Here is a 17,349-nt window from a genome sequence, read left to right as displayed (position 1 = left end):
TGCTATCTGCCTCCTCATCTCTCTCTCTCTCTCTCTCTCTTTCTCCTGCATCTCTCCTCCACGCATCCTCCTGCCTGCGCTGCACGCTTCGCCTCTTTAAATTCGCACTAAACTCTATTTGCATTGTACTTCGCCCTTTGGATACACTGCTGGATTTTTTTGTGCAGAGCTTGCTGTGTGCTGTGCGCTCCTCGGAGACCAAACAGTAAAGGATGGTCGGTCAGCAGAAGTGTTGGGACGCTTTTCTCGTCCCGCTGCCAACCTTTTAATCGCTCTGGGGCCAAATAAACCTCGCTGACAGAGAAATTAGTCCACCTCTCTTGTTTTTTTTCCTCCCTCTCTCCTTTTCCATCTCCTTTATACACTACCCACGCGCGGATGGAGGTGACGCTGTGCAGAATTGATGCCAAATAGTAAACAAGTGTAAATCTGCGGAGAAGTTTGACTGCGCATCGTCTTGTGTGGTAAGATTTTGGCAGCTGCGGCTCAGCCTGTGCAGCAGAGCGCTGTTACAACAGGCCACAGTACAGTGGGAGATGTGTGGGCATTGTGTGGAGAATGTTCCACTGTACGATGTAACCGAGCTGTGCTGGAGGAGCTGCGATGCTGTAGAGAACTGCGGAATGTGAGGTTCAAAATCCGGAGAGAGAGGGGTGTTCAGTCCTTCTGGGATTGGGATGTGAGTGCTTGAGTGAGTCGTGAATGAGGGGGATGCGGTGCAGTGTGCGTACAGTCACAGCAGAAACACTGAGGGGATTCACAGAAGGGTCCTGCTGCGGTGCAGGGGAGATTGCGGGGGTAACAGTTGAGCTTGTGGAGCACCTATATACCAGCACAGGTAGATGCGTTTCGCACCTTTTAGCCCTGACTTGATATCCAGCACAGATAGCCTGTTTCCTGTCACAAGTCATCAACTTCTACAGAGGAGGCTCTTGCAGAGGGTTGAGTGTGTAGGAGAGCAGGGAAATGATACAAATTTGCTACAAAAACAGGTTTGCATTGTGTAGACATCATACAGATGTTGGGCTGGAGGTTTCTTAATTGTGCATGTTGACACTTGATTTGCATCTGTTTTTAGCATTTGTGCACCTGATAAAGATGTATTGATCATTTTACACTTTTACGCTTCTATAAGGATCTTGCAGTGATATGGGCGGGATAGTACGGATGATGGTGAGATGTTTGCAAACCCGTATGGGTTTGAGAAAGAGGAACTTTGCACTATTTACAAATATGCTAACATCTGCAGGTCGTACAGATGTTCTGTCATGTCAAGCCAGCATTTAGTTGTGATTGTACCTGCATTTGTTGTGGCATTGGTGCACCTGGAAATATGAATTATAACTTAACGTTCTTCAGAAAAAAGGCTCTTCTGAGTGAGATAGCTGGGCCAGAAGTGGGTTCAATTTCCCATTACCTGTGCAGGTCTGTGCAGATGTTGGGCTGTAGTGTTTAGGGGAAAGAATGCATCAGTGTACACATTTATTTTAATGTTTTTTCATGAAACAGTGTGACTAGATTTGCTTCTGTGAGTTTGGGAAATATGGCAATTGGGCGCCTGACACCTGATTAACCTGATGAACTCATCATGTTACTCCTCTACAGAAGAGACTTTGGCAGCCTGTGGGTTCAGGCTCCAAAAAAAGGAAAACACATTGTTTCAAGTGTAGAGTTTTAAGGAGGATATACTCCCAGGTAATCAGCAGCTCCCACACATGTTGTCATGTTGGAGAGGCAGGATGGACCTATGTTCATATTTTGTTGTGCGCAGGTTGCAGCATTGAGCATTGCAACTCTGGATTTCCTTTGCGTGACTTTGCTTTTGTATTCAATTTGGCTTTTTCACACCTTTAAAATCTACAGGAAGTTCTTGTAGGGAGTAGAGTGGGTGTAGGAGAGGATCAACCAAAGAAAGGACACACGTTTTGCAAATGAGGATATCTGAGAAAGAGAAACTTTGCGTCATTCAGATACCAGTTTGTGTGCATGTCTTAGAGATGTTGTCCTGTAGTGTTGAAAAAGACAGAATGCAGCTGTGGTTACTGTGGTTACCAGGTGTGGATGTTCATGCATTTGCCACAGCTTTCAATTTGCTTCTGTGATGCACAAAGGTAGCATTTGTGCACTTGAAAAGATGACACCTTTAAACTTCTACATGAGGGGGCTCTTGCCTTAAATAGGGCGAGCTTTAGGAGACGGTCCAACCAGGATGGAAAAGTAATTTTACAAGTACAGAAAAAGTAACTCCACACTCATCATGTATCTGCTCATTTCTGCAGGTTCTAGGTGTCCTGTAGTGTTAAGGCAGATCATGCATGGGCATGATTTTGTGAAAGGAGGGTTGCTGCATTATCTCTGACTCTGGATTTACTTATGTGAAGTATACTGTTTGTGCATGTGCAGAGGATAGAGGATATCTGTGTTATACAGACATCTGCTAACATGTACATGTCTTACAGATTTTCTTCTGAGATGTAGCCGTGAAAACATTTGTGCTGATAATTATTTACTGATCACTTTACACTCTCAAAATGAGGCTTTTGCAAAGACATGGATGAGCTTTGGGAGGGGCTCAACCAAAGAAATGACACATCTGGAAGTTCAAAAGGAACTTTGCATTATTCAGACATCTAGTGACACCTGCAGGTGCTACAGATGTTGTTTTTTTAGTATTGAGAAAGGCAGAATGTATACCTGTGTGTGGAAGTTGCTTCATTTGTCATTGAGAAAGCGGGTATCTTATGTGAGATAGAGAATTATCTGGGCATCTGATAAATATTTACTGAATATTTTAAATCAGAATTCATGCAACGAGGGACAAACCGGACAAGCTGTGTGTTTATACCAGCAGAACAATGGTTGCGATACTGTTCCTTCATGCATTTCTAATATTTATTCATTATTCTCAGACTTCCACACTGCAAGGACAAGCGAGGCTTCATAATAAGGACTGCAGCTCTAAAATTAGATGATTTTGCTGCAGCTTTAATTTCAGCAGCCAGTCAACAAGGCTGAGTTATTGTAGCTCTTTTTTTCATTACTGAGGTTGTGTCTTTGCAGGAATGGGAGATGGAATGTGCTACTGCTTTGCAATGAGCCGACTGTGGGTCTGTGTCCTGCTTGTGAGCATCACCTGCCGTCTGAGGTGAGGAACTGACTCCTGCAAGTTTGCATCGCAACACAATACACTGAATTATTCACTCGTCTAGTTAATTTTATTCACCATGTCATATTTTCATTGATGCAATTCAGCTTGTAAATGACTTTTCTCATTATCACACTACACGCTTGTTTGGATTGAAGAGTTTTTCTCTCTAAAGCAATGACTTGAAAAATGCTCTTTTATACGCAGCCTCACCCAGGAAGTAGCTGGATCTTCCAAGGAGGCCGAAATAAATGACAATATCACCATCTTCACACGCATCCTGGATGGACTGTTGGATGGATATGACTACAGACTCCGCCCTGGACTGGGAGGTAAACAACACAAGCCTCAACACCTCCGCTATTTTTATAATAAAACAGTCACACTTTTTTTCAAGAAGAGATCTATGGAAATGTCTTTGTTAGGGTGTCTCAGCTCTGATGCTAAGCTAATACAGAGAGCTGTGTTCTTTTGGATTGAGATGATAGAAAAAGGTGTGTATCGACAGCGCTGCGTGACAGATTACATCCCTTCAGTCCTCACAGAGAACAATCCTCTGCACTGCAACATCTGTCTTCTGCTCGTTCCAGACAGGAAGAATGTGTCTCTGTACTCGAGGTCTCTGACAAAGAGACATGATCAGCTGTTTACAGCCCCTCTAAGTATGATTTAATGGCACCGTGAACACACCCTGAGGCACACAGTGTGCCGGTGTGACCTTGAGAAAGCCATTATTCCTGCCATTAAACAGCCGGGCCCATTGTTCTCAGCAGATACAGGCCGGAATCGACTCAAAAGTTCTCATCAGGGAGGAGAAATGAAAAGAAATAGAAAATGTTTCCCTTCTAGTTCTGTGATGTTTTAGTATTGCAGTTTTTTTTTCAAATAGTACATAAATAGCCTGCGAAATCATTATTTATCATGAACTCTGTCTGACTCTATATCAGAGTAAAAACATGATACTACAGTATATCACCTTTAAAGATGTTCATCCCTGGGATAGGTTGGGTTAGCTAGTGAGGCCAATATAACCTAAGAGTGAAAAAAAGTCTTTCTAAAAAGCTTCCTAACACGGACGCACAATCACATCCCTACAACATCAGCATGGTCTGCTAAAGGCTTCAAAGAGAAGTATTACTCTCAAATTCATTTACCTGCTCTTTTGTAATGTTAACAGACAATGAGTAAGGTATTTTACCTGCTTCTTGTAAAGTGTCTCGAGATAACACTTGTTATGAGTTGACGCTATACAAATAAAAATTGATTGATTGATTGATTGATTTATAAAGCACATCTAAAAACAACACGATCGCCTAATTGCCTCACAATCAAGCATAAATGACATTAAAACAACACCACAAAACAATAAGACCGATATAAAAACAACATTGGTAAGAAAAAGACAACAGTCATCAATCATGCAGCCGAAAACCCAGAAATAAATGTAGGTTTTGAGGATTGATTTGAAAACAGGCAGTGAATGGGGAAGCCCAACATAGTATCAGTTCTAATAATCAATATGTCTTCTAATATGCCTTTGTAATGATGCTTTAATTATGCTCATGCTGACATGCGTCATTGACTTTTTAGATGCTCTTAATCCATCCACTACATCCTCAGATACAGGTGATTTACATGGCACATACAAAATAAACATTTTGTATTTTACAAATAACTGAAGTTCAAGCAGTCAGAGTTTAAATTGTAAGGCAGTTTACATGTTAACATGTTGACTCCACTTTAGTGGAAAATGTGATGGTCTATAAAGGTTTATAAATTGATACTTAGGCTAGTGGAAAAAAGTCAAATATTGTTCATCCATAGTGACAACATATTAATTCAAATATTGACTGTTTATAAAGTAATTATTGTTAAATAAATCTCTTTAAGATGAGATAACCTTAGTTTTAAGTTTATCTACTTAAAATGAGGCAGCTGTGACACAATGGTAAGGGTCGGTATTCTGTCGGCCGGGGGTTTGATCCCCAGCTCTTTGTCACATGCCTGACGGTTCCTTGGGGAAGACATTGAACAGCAAGTTGCTCGTATGAATGTGTATTTATTGATCTATTTAATTCTAATGGTCACTTTACATAGCAGCCTCTGCCATCAGGGTGAGCATGGGTGTGAGTGTGTAGGTGTGACCTGTGGTGTGAAAAGAGCTTTGAGTAGTCAGAAGACCAGAAGAGCTCTTTACAAGCTCAAGTCCATTAACCAAAAAAAAACAAAAAAAAAGAATGCAACAAAGTCTTTATTCATGTCACCACTAGAGGTCACTTAAGTCAGACTGTTTTATTTTTTTGTGTGTCTCTACCTCAGTGGAAGTTGATTTACATTTTGTTTGTTTTTCTGTAACAGTCTGACCAGAAGTGGGAGATTATCTGTTCAGAAACCAAGGTGGCACGGAATCATTCTTTGTTTTAGGTGTAAGCAGTGATCGGCACTCTGTGAATAACTTACAGTATTCTGCTCGTTCATCCTGAATTAGTATTAAATTTAGTGTGAACGTTTATTTATTATCACACTGAGTGACCCCTCTCTGGTGTTGACTAAAGTTACTTTGTGAAAAAAAAAGAAACAACAATTGAGCAACGGTCATTACTTCCATCTTCAAACAAACAGATAACAGTCACATTTTCTGATCCGTACCTTATGATTGTGAAACTGCTGTAGCCAAAGACAGTGCCTGTTTGATTCAGGTTTCATTGAAGGAGAGGTTAGAACAACTGACGCCAAGTTCAGGCTCAGGGACTTTGGTTTGTATTTCTGATTTCTGTAACGTCCCAGAAAGCAAAATCCTGCGTCATTCCTGAAGAATAAATGTTGCCTATAATAACTCAGGAACTGTGTTTGTTAACAATATTCTTTCTATTCTTTCAGAAAAGGTGACAGAGATCAAAACCAACATCTTCGTCACAAGCTTTGGTCCGGTTTCTGACACCGAGATGGTAAGAAGCTACGTCTATAAAGTCCCATTTTTTACTCGTATCAAAAAGGTCAGAATATTAAGGGTCATTTAAAAGCCTCTATTGTGTAATAATACCCAATAATTACATTTCTGTATCTGTTTATATTTCCCTAAATGTTCTTTCAACACCATTAATTAGGGAAGATAAGATTCAAACTTAACCAGACACAATAAAATAATAAAAGAGGATGTAAACTTATTGTAAGTAGTGCTTTTAAATCCTGTGTACAAGCAGAGTGAACTGAATTCATCAAAATGTGTTAATTTGTATTGCAGTGTCGAGCCTACATTTACCAGGATGCACTCTGAGCAAATATGGCTGTATATCAAAGTCAGCAGTGTGATCCTCCTCCATTACATCCTCTACACTTGTGTTTTGGGATGTGTTTTTGGATCTGGTTTGCATTTTAAGCAACAGAGAGAGTGAAACAATGAAAGCAGAATTAGCTTTAAGTTCTTTAAGAGCGCAAGAAATGTCAAATGACGCTTTTCTTGATGCCAAAACAGTAACAGATTTATTTAGCTTTGCTCAGCTGCACCACAGACAAACTGGGCCTCATTCAACAATATCTTTGAAGTGTTAAGCTTGAATCTTTTCTTAAGAAAGTTTCTAAGAAAAGTCCATGTCTGATTCATGAGCCTGTTCTGAAACTGCAGCTTACACATGTGGTAAGGTTGAAGTTCGTGCCAGTTTTCCTAATTAGCATATAAAGACGCCCCTCTGATGCACATTTAAGGATATGAGACTTTGGTGTGCACAAACAGAACTCAAACAGGACTGAGAACAGAAGTAGAAAGATGTCGGGAATGTCCAAATTAAAATCTGAAACGATTACATGCTGGACGACACATATTAGAAACACTTAATGGAGGTAGAGCTAAGAGTGAAAAATAATCAGGCTGATTTATTGTGTTATATTATGAATGTATATGTAAATACTAAGTAGATGTCATGCATACAGGTTTCTAGCTGTGACTTATTTGCAGCTCCCATGGGTCGTTGTGGATATAAAACCTGTTCTACAAACAGACTGTATGTTGGATGATTTAAATCGTTAAGAGAATGCTGTTATCAGAAAATGATGCACACCAGGTGAAGCGAGATTCAAAAGTGTGGACTCAAATCTGAAGGAAAATAAGGCCAGAAATAGAAAATATTTGACCATATCACATTTGGCAGAATATATATCATTTTGGGTAACACTTTAAATTAAGGTCACAATATTCACCATTAAGCTGTTGCTTCAAAGTATAATGATGAGTAGCATACTGGCTGCTTATTAGTCATTAGTAAGAGCTTATTAGTACCTTTTTCTACGTGACCAATATCCTCCTCCTTACTGCTTATTGATAGTAAGTTGGGAGGTTGTTGTACATGAATTATGATCTTAATATGCTTTGCTCTGTATGGCCCTTTATAAAGTAAACAAAAGCATATATAAACATAATTCATTATTGGAATTTTTAACCTTTATTTAACCAGTAAAACCTCATAAAGATTACAAATCTCTTTTTCAAGTGTCCTTGCCAACACATGCTTCAAATGGATGGTACATCTGTTTTAAAGCAATGAAACATGACGTGTTTGTCATCTAAATATGTGTGTGTGTAAAAGAAGTCATCATTGTTTGCACATATGAAGTCACACCAAACATTACATTATTGAGATGACAGTTCATGTTTTTACATGATCAGCTCCAGCTCTTTTACAATAAGATTTAGATAAAAACACCAAAAATCGTCATCTCAGCACTCAAACGTGCATGAGTATACTCCTGATCATTTCTATATCTCGATCTCGCCAAAGAAAAATAATCCAAGAAAAGAAAACTTTTCTTGGAAACTGCACAAATAGGTTTTCAGCATGAATGCCTTTTGAAAAAAAGGTTGGTGATTGAGCCATTGTGACAGAGAACATTGGCTTTAACTGTGTGTGTGTTATATGACATACCTAACTGTGGTACACTGAGAGAAGGTTGACCATTGTGTATTTCCTCTGTAGGAATACACGATTGACGTGTTCTTCCGACAAAGCTGGAAAGATGAGCGACTTTGCTTTAAAGGCCCGATGGAGATGCTTGCCTTGAACAATCTTCTTGCCAGCAACATCTGGACTCCGGACACTTTTTTCCTCAACGGGAAGAAATCCATCGCTCACAATATGACGACGCCAAACAAGCTGCTGCGGCTGCAGGATGACGGGACTCTGCTGTACACCATGAGGTACGCTCACTTTTAACGCTTTAAAAACTACAGTCTAACAAACATAAATCACTGAATCAGGAGAGCTGATGGGAGTTCTTTAAAAAAATGTTGTGTGATCCAATTAGAGGCGCAGCGACGACTAAAGCCTCCATCAGCCTGAAGTGCTTCTTCTGGTAAAGCTTTTTAAGACCCCTGCTGCTCTCGTACAGCCCACTCACTCTCACTACACGTCTCAGTGGTGCATCGATGCGTCACCATGTTGTCCTCGTTCTGTAAACTGAGGTCAGAGGAACTTGAAATGTTTGCTTCGACCCAGCGCTCTGACTCTCCTCCTCCACCTGCCCTGCTCCTCTACCTATCACTACACCACCACATCAGAGGAAAACAAGGCCTTGAGAGGAAAACAGAATCAATGTTTTGGTCTAAAGCCAGAAAGTTTCACTTTCATATATTAAAGAGATGATTTTATTAATGAGTGAGATGTTTTATATAAGCTGCTATGGAAGATGTTAAAAAAATATGTTGAGCTTAATCAATATGGATTCATGCTAACAAATCTGATATTAAAGCTGATACAGATTTTATATTTTTGAGCTGGAATGGAAAACAGATTTTCTGCTTAGGTTGTTCGGCAACTTATCCACAGCCTTCAAAATGCAAAGGTACTCTGAAGGCTGCTTTCTTAAAACTATTCAAAGTTTTTTTTTTAAGATTATTAAAACACAACATTGTGGTCATAAAGACACAACATGACCTTTAAAGGCAGGGTTGGTCATTTTCGAAAACTAGCATGATTTTGAAATGAGCATTCCCTCAGTGCACCGTCTGCACCCACCCCCTTTCCCTCTGTGCTCCCTCAAAAGCCACGCCCCCTCACTTACATGCACAAGCGCCATTAGTCCAGAAGCGGACCTCAGCTCATGCTTTGAGTGTGGGCTTGTGCATGCATGGGGGGTAGAGAACAAGCAGGGAGACAGGGAGGCGTGTGATTGGTTCATCAGATCGGTACCTCGTGGCAGACATTGGTCGAAGTTTTTACACGCTTACAAACTGCTACAAATTATGGATTTTCTTTGTTCCTTTAATTAATGTCTGTCAGGACCTGAAGACAATTTCAACCAAAATCTTAAAAAATGGATCTGGAGAAAGTTACAGACCTTGCCTTTAAATGCAAACTGCAAAACCAAAGTCCATCAGGGAGAAAATAACTAAGTTCTTTGAATATTTGTAACCTCTGTATCTGATATATTTGGACAAACTTTTACTTAGAATTAAAAAGTGCAAAAGAATGAAAATCTGGGGCGCATGATTGTTTAGCGGTTATGTTTTGTGCCCCAAGTATGGAGGCTACAGTCCTCATTGCAGCGGCTGTGGGTTCAAAATCTGAACTTGGCCCTTTGCTGCACGTCATCCCCACCTCTCTCGTCCCAACATTTCCTGTCTCTCTTCAGCTGCCCTATCTAATGAAGGCAAAAAGGCCCAGAAAGAAACTTCAGAAAATGAAATCTTGAACATCTGACAGTGAGTTCGATGGTTAGAAGGAAGTAGGAAGGGATTTTTCATTGAAGAATTCAGCTGTTAACATATTCATGATTATAATAAGTTCTTATCTATAGAACTCCTCAAAGCCAATGTTACTAAGTGCTTTACAAAACATACAGTCGTAGCAGAAAAGTACACAAAATGAATAGAGACAACTTAAAACAATGGTTGACTTATAGAAACCTTTCCATGAAAACAAGTGTACTCTGGGGTCAGGTGGTCAGGCAGTATAAGTTCATTAAAACAGGTGTTTTGTTTATTGCCTCATAGTTTTCATTAAGACTCTTGCTGCTGAATTTAGCACAGTTCAAAATCCATGTAACACGCCATGACACATTTGTGATTGGACCTTATCGGCTAAATGATTATCAATCTTGTTTGCGTCATCTGTTACTCAGAAGTCACTTCAGACGGGGGCCAATATTTTGATTTAAAAACCTCTACATCCATAATTCCAGGATCAGTGTGTCAATTCTTTTGAGTGCAGCACATTAAAGTCATTAGAGTTCTAACATCGAAGCATCTCATTTACATCGACTTGAATGTCTGTTTCCTTTTCTCATCAGTAACTTAAATCCTCCAAATCGAACAATAGACAGAGAAGCTGGAGGAAACGGGCATGAGTGCATATTAACACAGAATATTGATCTGCTTAAATTGCTACAAATCTGCAGCAGATTTGCTCTGCACGCTACAAGCTATTCTAAAAGGGTTCACAACGGTCTGTTAATGGGTTTGTGTTCTGGGAACGAGGTTATTAGAGAAACATTTGATGTTTGTTTTTTCATAGAACGGACTGTGAGCAGTGACCCGGTGAGTTTATGAAAATAAGTCTCAGAGGAAAAGCCGAGTTTCCACCCTCCGACTCCTCTGAATCTAAAACCTAAAACATACCTGTGTGTGGGAAAAAAAGCCCACTGACAGCAGTAATTTATCTCTTTTGATTCAGTTTATAATTTCTCTGCTAGTCTCCATTGTTCTTGATCGTCATTATGATTTATTAAGGAGCCAGCAGCTCATTTATTGGACTTCACTAATTAAAGCCATTCGACGCTGCAGTTTACTGTTAACTCCCTCTGTGGACATTAGTCATGCTCAGAGAAGAAATGTCAGAAACAAAACTATATTAGCCAAAAGGACCTCACATTATCCATTAGAGTTGCACCTTATAATAAAAAAACCCATCTTTATTTCAGTAATTGATCTGGAACGAACACTAATTTATTAATGAAGATCACAGAAACTGCAGATCTCTCCCCGTGTGTTTTACACACCATGTCCCCCTCCTCAGGCAGAATATACACATTCATCAACAAACACACCTAAAAAAATAGATGTGCCATATATATTTAAAGCACAATAATTTCTTAGTTGTATTGTTCTTCTTTTATTGAATTTCTGGACTGTGGGAATACTTCTATTCACATAACTTCAACAGGGTTCATTTGTTAAGATTGTATACTTTGTGCTATGTTAGCATGGACTTAAACTTGATCAACTAAATGAAATAAACCTTCATGCTGTGGGTAAGCACACAGGGACAATGTGCTGTTACTTGGTGCACCTTAAAGTCCGTTATATTGATGTAAGTCACTATGGCAAGGTAAACCATCAGTTAGATTCAAATCCATATTATGCATTAGTATACATCAGTAAGTTCTGATCAAGTGTTCTTATTGGACAAGAGGCATTTCATGGGTGCTGATCAAGCGGCAACCTCCGGTCTTAAAAATTTAAGCCAATGTGGAAGTGCAACATCCTGCAGTCCGTCGAGGGTCGGCTTGAGGCACAGCATAAATGAACCTGGTGAAAGCATAGACTGTAAATATTAAGGGTTAAAGCCTGTTACAATAAACTGAATAGGTCTGATAAGTTATTGTCATCACGGGCACACACTGTAGGGGGGGTGGATTTATATAAACGGCTCCGTTTTGATTTTATGAACGGTACATGTTTTTCATAGTAAGGCGCAGAGGCGGGCGAACTTTACTGTTTTGTCAAGAAGCTTAAAACAGTCAGGCGTCTATGGTGCTGACGTCGAGCAGACATCACAGGGACTTTTCACAATGTGTATCACTGTACATCAGATGTACTGAATCCAGTGAGTTAACATCACAGCAGACGGAGTGTGTTCTGTTTAATGTAGCTGATACCTCTGAATCATAAAACACACTCGTATTTAACTCACTGCATGATGATATAAAAGACAGCAATACATGCACATAAACCAACGAAGCTGTTCTTTTGTAACCATGGAAACAAAGAAAGAAGCAAGAGCACAGGATAATGTTTGGGTTGCTTAGCAACAGATCAGTTTCAGTGAAGATGAGGTTTTAGTGGAATTGGAGCAAAATATCATAACCTGTTAAAATATCTTTATCTTGTCATCAAAATGAAAATGCTATAATTGTAATGCAATTGCAATGCTTGAATTATTAACAATGGATACATGTTTTCAAGAACCACATGTTAATCTTTCTGTTTTAGAATAACCATAAAACTTTTTTTTTTAATTAAAAATGAGTTTCATAATAAAAGGAGCCAAATTCAAATTGCCTGTTGGTTCAACCAACAATGACAGTGGCACAACAAAGCTGCAACCAGAGAATCTATTGATAAAAATAAACTTTATATGAATAGTCCTTTTGAACACAAAGTTCACAAAGTCTTTTTCATAATTAAAAAAAAGAAGTATAACAACAAAAGAAACTAAAAAAGATGAGTGCGGCTAATAAAGCACAACTGCTGTCAAGGATGCAAAATGAAGAATACAACAGTTACTGACTTTGAAAATAATTAAATATAATAAAAAAACTATTCTGTGGATTGACTAATTAGTTAATCATTACTCAATCAAATGTTTTCTGTGAGGCTTTCTAACAGCAGAAGGTAAGATGCTTGAAATGAAGTTGACTCAAAGTGAATCACAGAGGGACATTTTACACACACACACACACACACACACACACACACACACACACACACACACACACACACACACACACACACACACACTGCACACACACACACACACACACACACACACACTGCACACACTCAGCTCTCCCTGCAGCATGGACCAGTGAGCAGAGGCTGATTATCATACAGTATAATAACTCACTCTGTAATATATCACCTTCAGTATAATCTCAGACTCATCACTATTTTTCTTCTCTTCCTCACTGAATACCCATAAAGGCTGTTGTGTGTGTGTGTGTGTGTGTGTGTGTGTGTGTGTGTGTGTGTGTGTGTGTGTGTGTGTGTGTGTGTGTGTGTGTGTGTGTGTGTGTTGATGTGGGGAATATCTTCTCTAAAACTGATGACACAGCAGATGACCTTTAATATACTGAAATCCCTCGCCCCTGCTCAATTTACATCCTGCTTTATTTATACACTTGTATTAGCATATTATGGGAAAAGGCAGTATGGGCTCATACTTATGCAAAATAGTTCTATTCATAGTCGTATCACTGTATACAAGTGTATTTTTAAACTACTTCATATGAATGCATATTCTGTGGGTCAGTGTTGAGCTATATCAACAAACACTTTTGCATTAACCCTTTAAGATGAAGTTTTCTCTGTTAAAGTAAAATAGGTACTGCACACTTAACTACATGTTGTTTATGACTGCACCGTGATGAAAGTCTACAATACTGCTGTAAATATTGTGATATCGTGCAAGATTAGCACAAAAAAGCCTCTAATTGGTAAAAAATAAAGTCTTCAGACAAGGCAAACTTTGATATTAAATAGATTGTCACTTTTTTGTCATGAACATAAAAGAATAAAAAAACTGTGTCAGCACCCTATGATCAATATCACTAACAGACCTCTGCCTCCCACATCACTTTAACTCTTTAACTCTTTAACCACTTGTTAACATTTTTAAATACTACACAGGGGTTAGGCTCGTGAAGTTACACTTAAAAAAGAATCATATTCTACATCACCCTACAGTGTCAGACTCTGCATTTAAGACTCCATGTTTTTATGGCTGCACTGTTTTAATATAAGCAAAACATGTAAATAACATTTGCATCATGATGTACACGTTTTGATATCATTTGGCTTTCAGTCTTTTTTTAAATAGAATTCAGTGTGTTTGAAACACATTGTGTGGAACATCTGGAGTCACAACCACATGTTAAGGATCTTTTCATCTATGCGTGCTATATTATACTTGTTGTAGTTTCCTTCTAAGTTTGTGTGATTTATAAGTACAGATTTTTTCTTGTAATTCAAGCTTAACGACAGCAGAAAAATGAATGTCGTGGAAGTAAAGAAAATATTCCCCCTTAGATCTTTGTACAATCAAAGGACAAATTCAAAAACCTGAAATGTTGTGGTGGTCGGATGAACAAAAACTGGAATGGCTGTTTATGTGTGATGTCTCTTAGCTTGCTCATTTTGTCTCAAAGCTGGAAAAGGAGACAGGAGAATGAGTGTTTTATTTTGTTCCATGAAAATGAATACACTTCTACACACTCTGATCCTGGAGAGTTTAAATTCATGGTGACATGTAAGCTCGTAGAAAAACTTCAGACTAAAGTGTAGAACCTTGAAATACTACATATAATAGTGCTATGATATTGTTGGGAGATATCTAAATGTCTGTCTGTCATTGACACATTTCCTGATTCTGTCTGCTGGCATCAGTGTTGATGACAGCTGGACTGACTGTTATAAGTCTGTACAGCAGAGGGCAGCATTACATAAGACTGAGTGACTCATAGTGTACCCTCCTGATAAACTCACTTGGTGTTTTATCTCAGTCCCACAGACAGGTGGCAGCCTTACTCCAAAACATAATCCCCAGCTGTGGTTAAACTTTTTTTTTTATCTCATTATTGCACACATAGTAACATCATTCTTTTTTCAATGGGCTTCAGAACAGTGACCTCTAGTGGCTGCTTTTATCATTGCTCTGTGCTGAGGGAGAAAATTACAATTCACTCTGCTGTTTATTATCTGAGACACAATAATGAAGACAGAGCAGGATTCTCATTGGTTAAGGGATGTATACAAAATTAAACAGGCTTTATAAATAAAAATACATAAACAATAAAAGGACATGTTCAAAAATAGTGATCATTAAAAAAGTGTTACACACAGTCAATTTACCTTCAATTATTTGTCAGCAGGATTCATTCTCCTCACGACTATCTTCATCTTGATGCTTTTATCAACTATGTTTTATTTTTATTTCAAACCTATGTGATGCATTTTATTCAAATTTGTTCTATCTTAATTTTATGATAAAATTCACTTTCCATCGTATCGTTTTTATGACAGTGCACTTATTAGATCTTGTTTTTGTCTTGTGAACAAATGTATTTATGTATTTGTTTTCTATACTATAGAGCTCTTCTGACTGCATTTCTTGAATGAAAAGTGCTGTGCAAAAAAAGTTGATTATTTGTTTTATTATTCTGACTTTTCTGCATGACTTGTCTTTTCAGACTGACTATATCAGCAGAATGCCCCATGCAGCTGGAGGATTTCCCAATGGACGCCCATGCCTGCCCCCTTAAATTCGGAAGCTGTAAGTAAACATGCCCAAAGGCAAATGCACAACATTTAATAATTCAGGAAAAGGTCACATCTAAATGTTTCAACAGCATGCACAGTGACAAATGAGCATTTTAAAACATATCTCCAGACACGAGGTCACTAGTTAGAAAATGAGCCCACAGTTTTGACGTTGCATTAGTGTTAGTCTTTATATCCATTTGGAGGATTCAGGATCGATGTACCTTGGTGTGTCTGACAGCCCGTGTCCCTCAGGTGCTAAAACTATTGTTGTGGTGGTGCAGGAGACAGCCATGCAGACAGTGACACACTGCTCCTGATTAAGCCATTAATCAACATGCCAGGGCTGCTCTCTGCACCCCTCACTGCCTCAGCTACACTTAATGGGAAATATTTGAAACACAGAGTGGAAACAGCCCACACCAAGTCGAATCCTACACCTTGCACATGCACGGCTAAATCTTGTTGTAACTTGTTCCCAGCCTTTCACATGACTCCTAAGCTTTTAAAGGTGGTGTCACACTGCTGCGGCGCTGCAGAAAGATCTGGGGAGCTCCTGTCCTGTCAGCTTAAGATTAGGAATTTAGGTCTCCCTACTCTGACGTATGGCGGGTTATCCCTCGCGTCAGTCTGCTGCATGCACGACATGTAGCAGCTCCCACACCTGCTTTGGTCACCTAAACCCCCAGCTGGGGGATGGGTATAATCAGAGCAACTAACTGGGACTACCTCGGCTTGATTGCCCAGCAATCAGAGGTCAATTCAGTTATCAGGGAGCCCAAAAAGCCAAAACCTGCTTGGATTAATTAGAAGAGGTTTAAACACAGAGATCTTTATCCTGTGTCCTGCAAATTCTGTGTTACTGAGATTATAGCTTAATGAGTTACCTAAATCAAATTAATTTATTGATCCGTACAGGGATAATTATATTAATAAATACAATTGGAAAACTTCCAAATTATTTAATGCTTAGCCAAGGCGGAGCAGCTGTTGTATCATGTTTAAAAGTTTAGTGAAGCCAAATGTAATGAAAGTACGGTACGTCTCATGATTGTCAGCTATTTTTAGTTTTTGTAGACATGATATTGTAGGCAATTTATGAATAAATAAGATTATTTCATTTCAATCCCCTCAATCATTTTTTATTTGAGAATTGTAACTAATGAAACAAAACATATTCTCCTTTAATATTACAAAAGAACCTTTTGAATAATTTTCTTTAAAATAAAAGTTTATTTTTAAACAAATCTTTAATCAAATTAATACAAGTATATCTTAAATATGAAAAATCTGAAAATCTGAAAAAAAAAGAGGTGCAGCCTGTGTTTCAGAAAGTGGCAGAAAGCTTCTGCTGGTTAAAGAAAATTCAATTTCATTTGTGTGCCATATGTGTACTGATTTTTAGTGTTACTGTGAGGTAAATAATTGTTAAACATGCAAATATATTTATGTATTAGGGATGTCAAACGGTTAAAAATGATTGATTAATCGCTACATTTCTGTAATTAATTCACATATTTGAAATTCCATAACTGTTAGGCTTTTATTTAGAATTTTTGTACTTTCACAAACTAAGAGCACTTTACTTGCTGTTTGAATTCAACAATGCTTTTATTTTGAAATGAAGTAAGGACGTGCTGGTAGATAAGGTTATGACATTAACTAAACCACAGAAAAATAAACTTGTCGCACTTATAGTACTAAATAAAAACAGCTCAAAGGAACGGTAAAACGTGAAATGTGTGATGTCATAAGGCTGGACAATGACTACCGCCCACAAAGGTAATGGCACAGAATCCGGGCGCTATCTTCAAAAGAAGAAGAACTTTGTTGACCCTGATATGATTTTTAAAACCTAATGACGGTGTAAAACTACAGCCCGTGCAAGGTTATAATCTGTAAAAGTTACCGTGGTGCAGCATATCCTGTTTCCTCCGACTCCATTAACCCCCGCTAA

General features: G+C 38.6%; 2 protein-coding genes across 3 annotated transcripts in view; one reads left to right on the top strand and one right to left on the bottom strand.

Annotated features, from left to right (window-relative positions):
- gabrb3 (gamma-aminobutyric acid type A receptor subunit beta3) overlaps positions 1–17,349 on the bottom strand; it is a 60,003-nt gene that overhangs the window by 31,364 nt on the left and 11,290 nt on the right. The window lies entirely within an intron of this gene.
- The window catches only part of gabra5 (gamma-aminobutyric acid type A receptor subunit alpha5), a 34,128-nt gene continuing 16,811 nt past the window's right edge, over positions 33–17,349 (top strand). The window contains exons 1-6 of the mRNA XM_061030348.1: positions 33–464; positions 3,061–3,145; positions 3,353–3,477; positions 6,026–6,093; positions 8,116–8,336; positions 15,323–15,405. Coding sequence (XP_060886331.1) covers positions 3,063–3,145; positions 3,353–3,477; positions 6,026–6,093; positions 8,116–8,336; positions 15,323–15,405 — 580 coding nt within the window. The 5' untranslated portion in view covers positions 33–464; positions 3,061–3,062. The remainder of the gene's footprint in view (positions 465–3,060; positions 3,146–3,352; positions 3,478–6,025; positions 6,094–8,115; positions 8,337–15,322; positions 15,406–17,349) is intronic.

The sequence above is a fragment of the Labrus mixtus genome, chromosome 3 (genome assembly GCF_963584025.1).
Source record: "Labrus mixtus chromosome 3, fLabMix1.1, whole genome shotgun sequence".
Lineage (NCBI taxonomy): Eukaryota > Metazoa > Chordata > Actinopteri > Labriformes > Labridae > Labrus > Labrus mixtus.
Note: the sequence above shows the minus strand (reverse complement) of the source record. Positions and strands in the feature narration are given on the sequence as shown.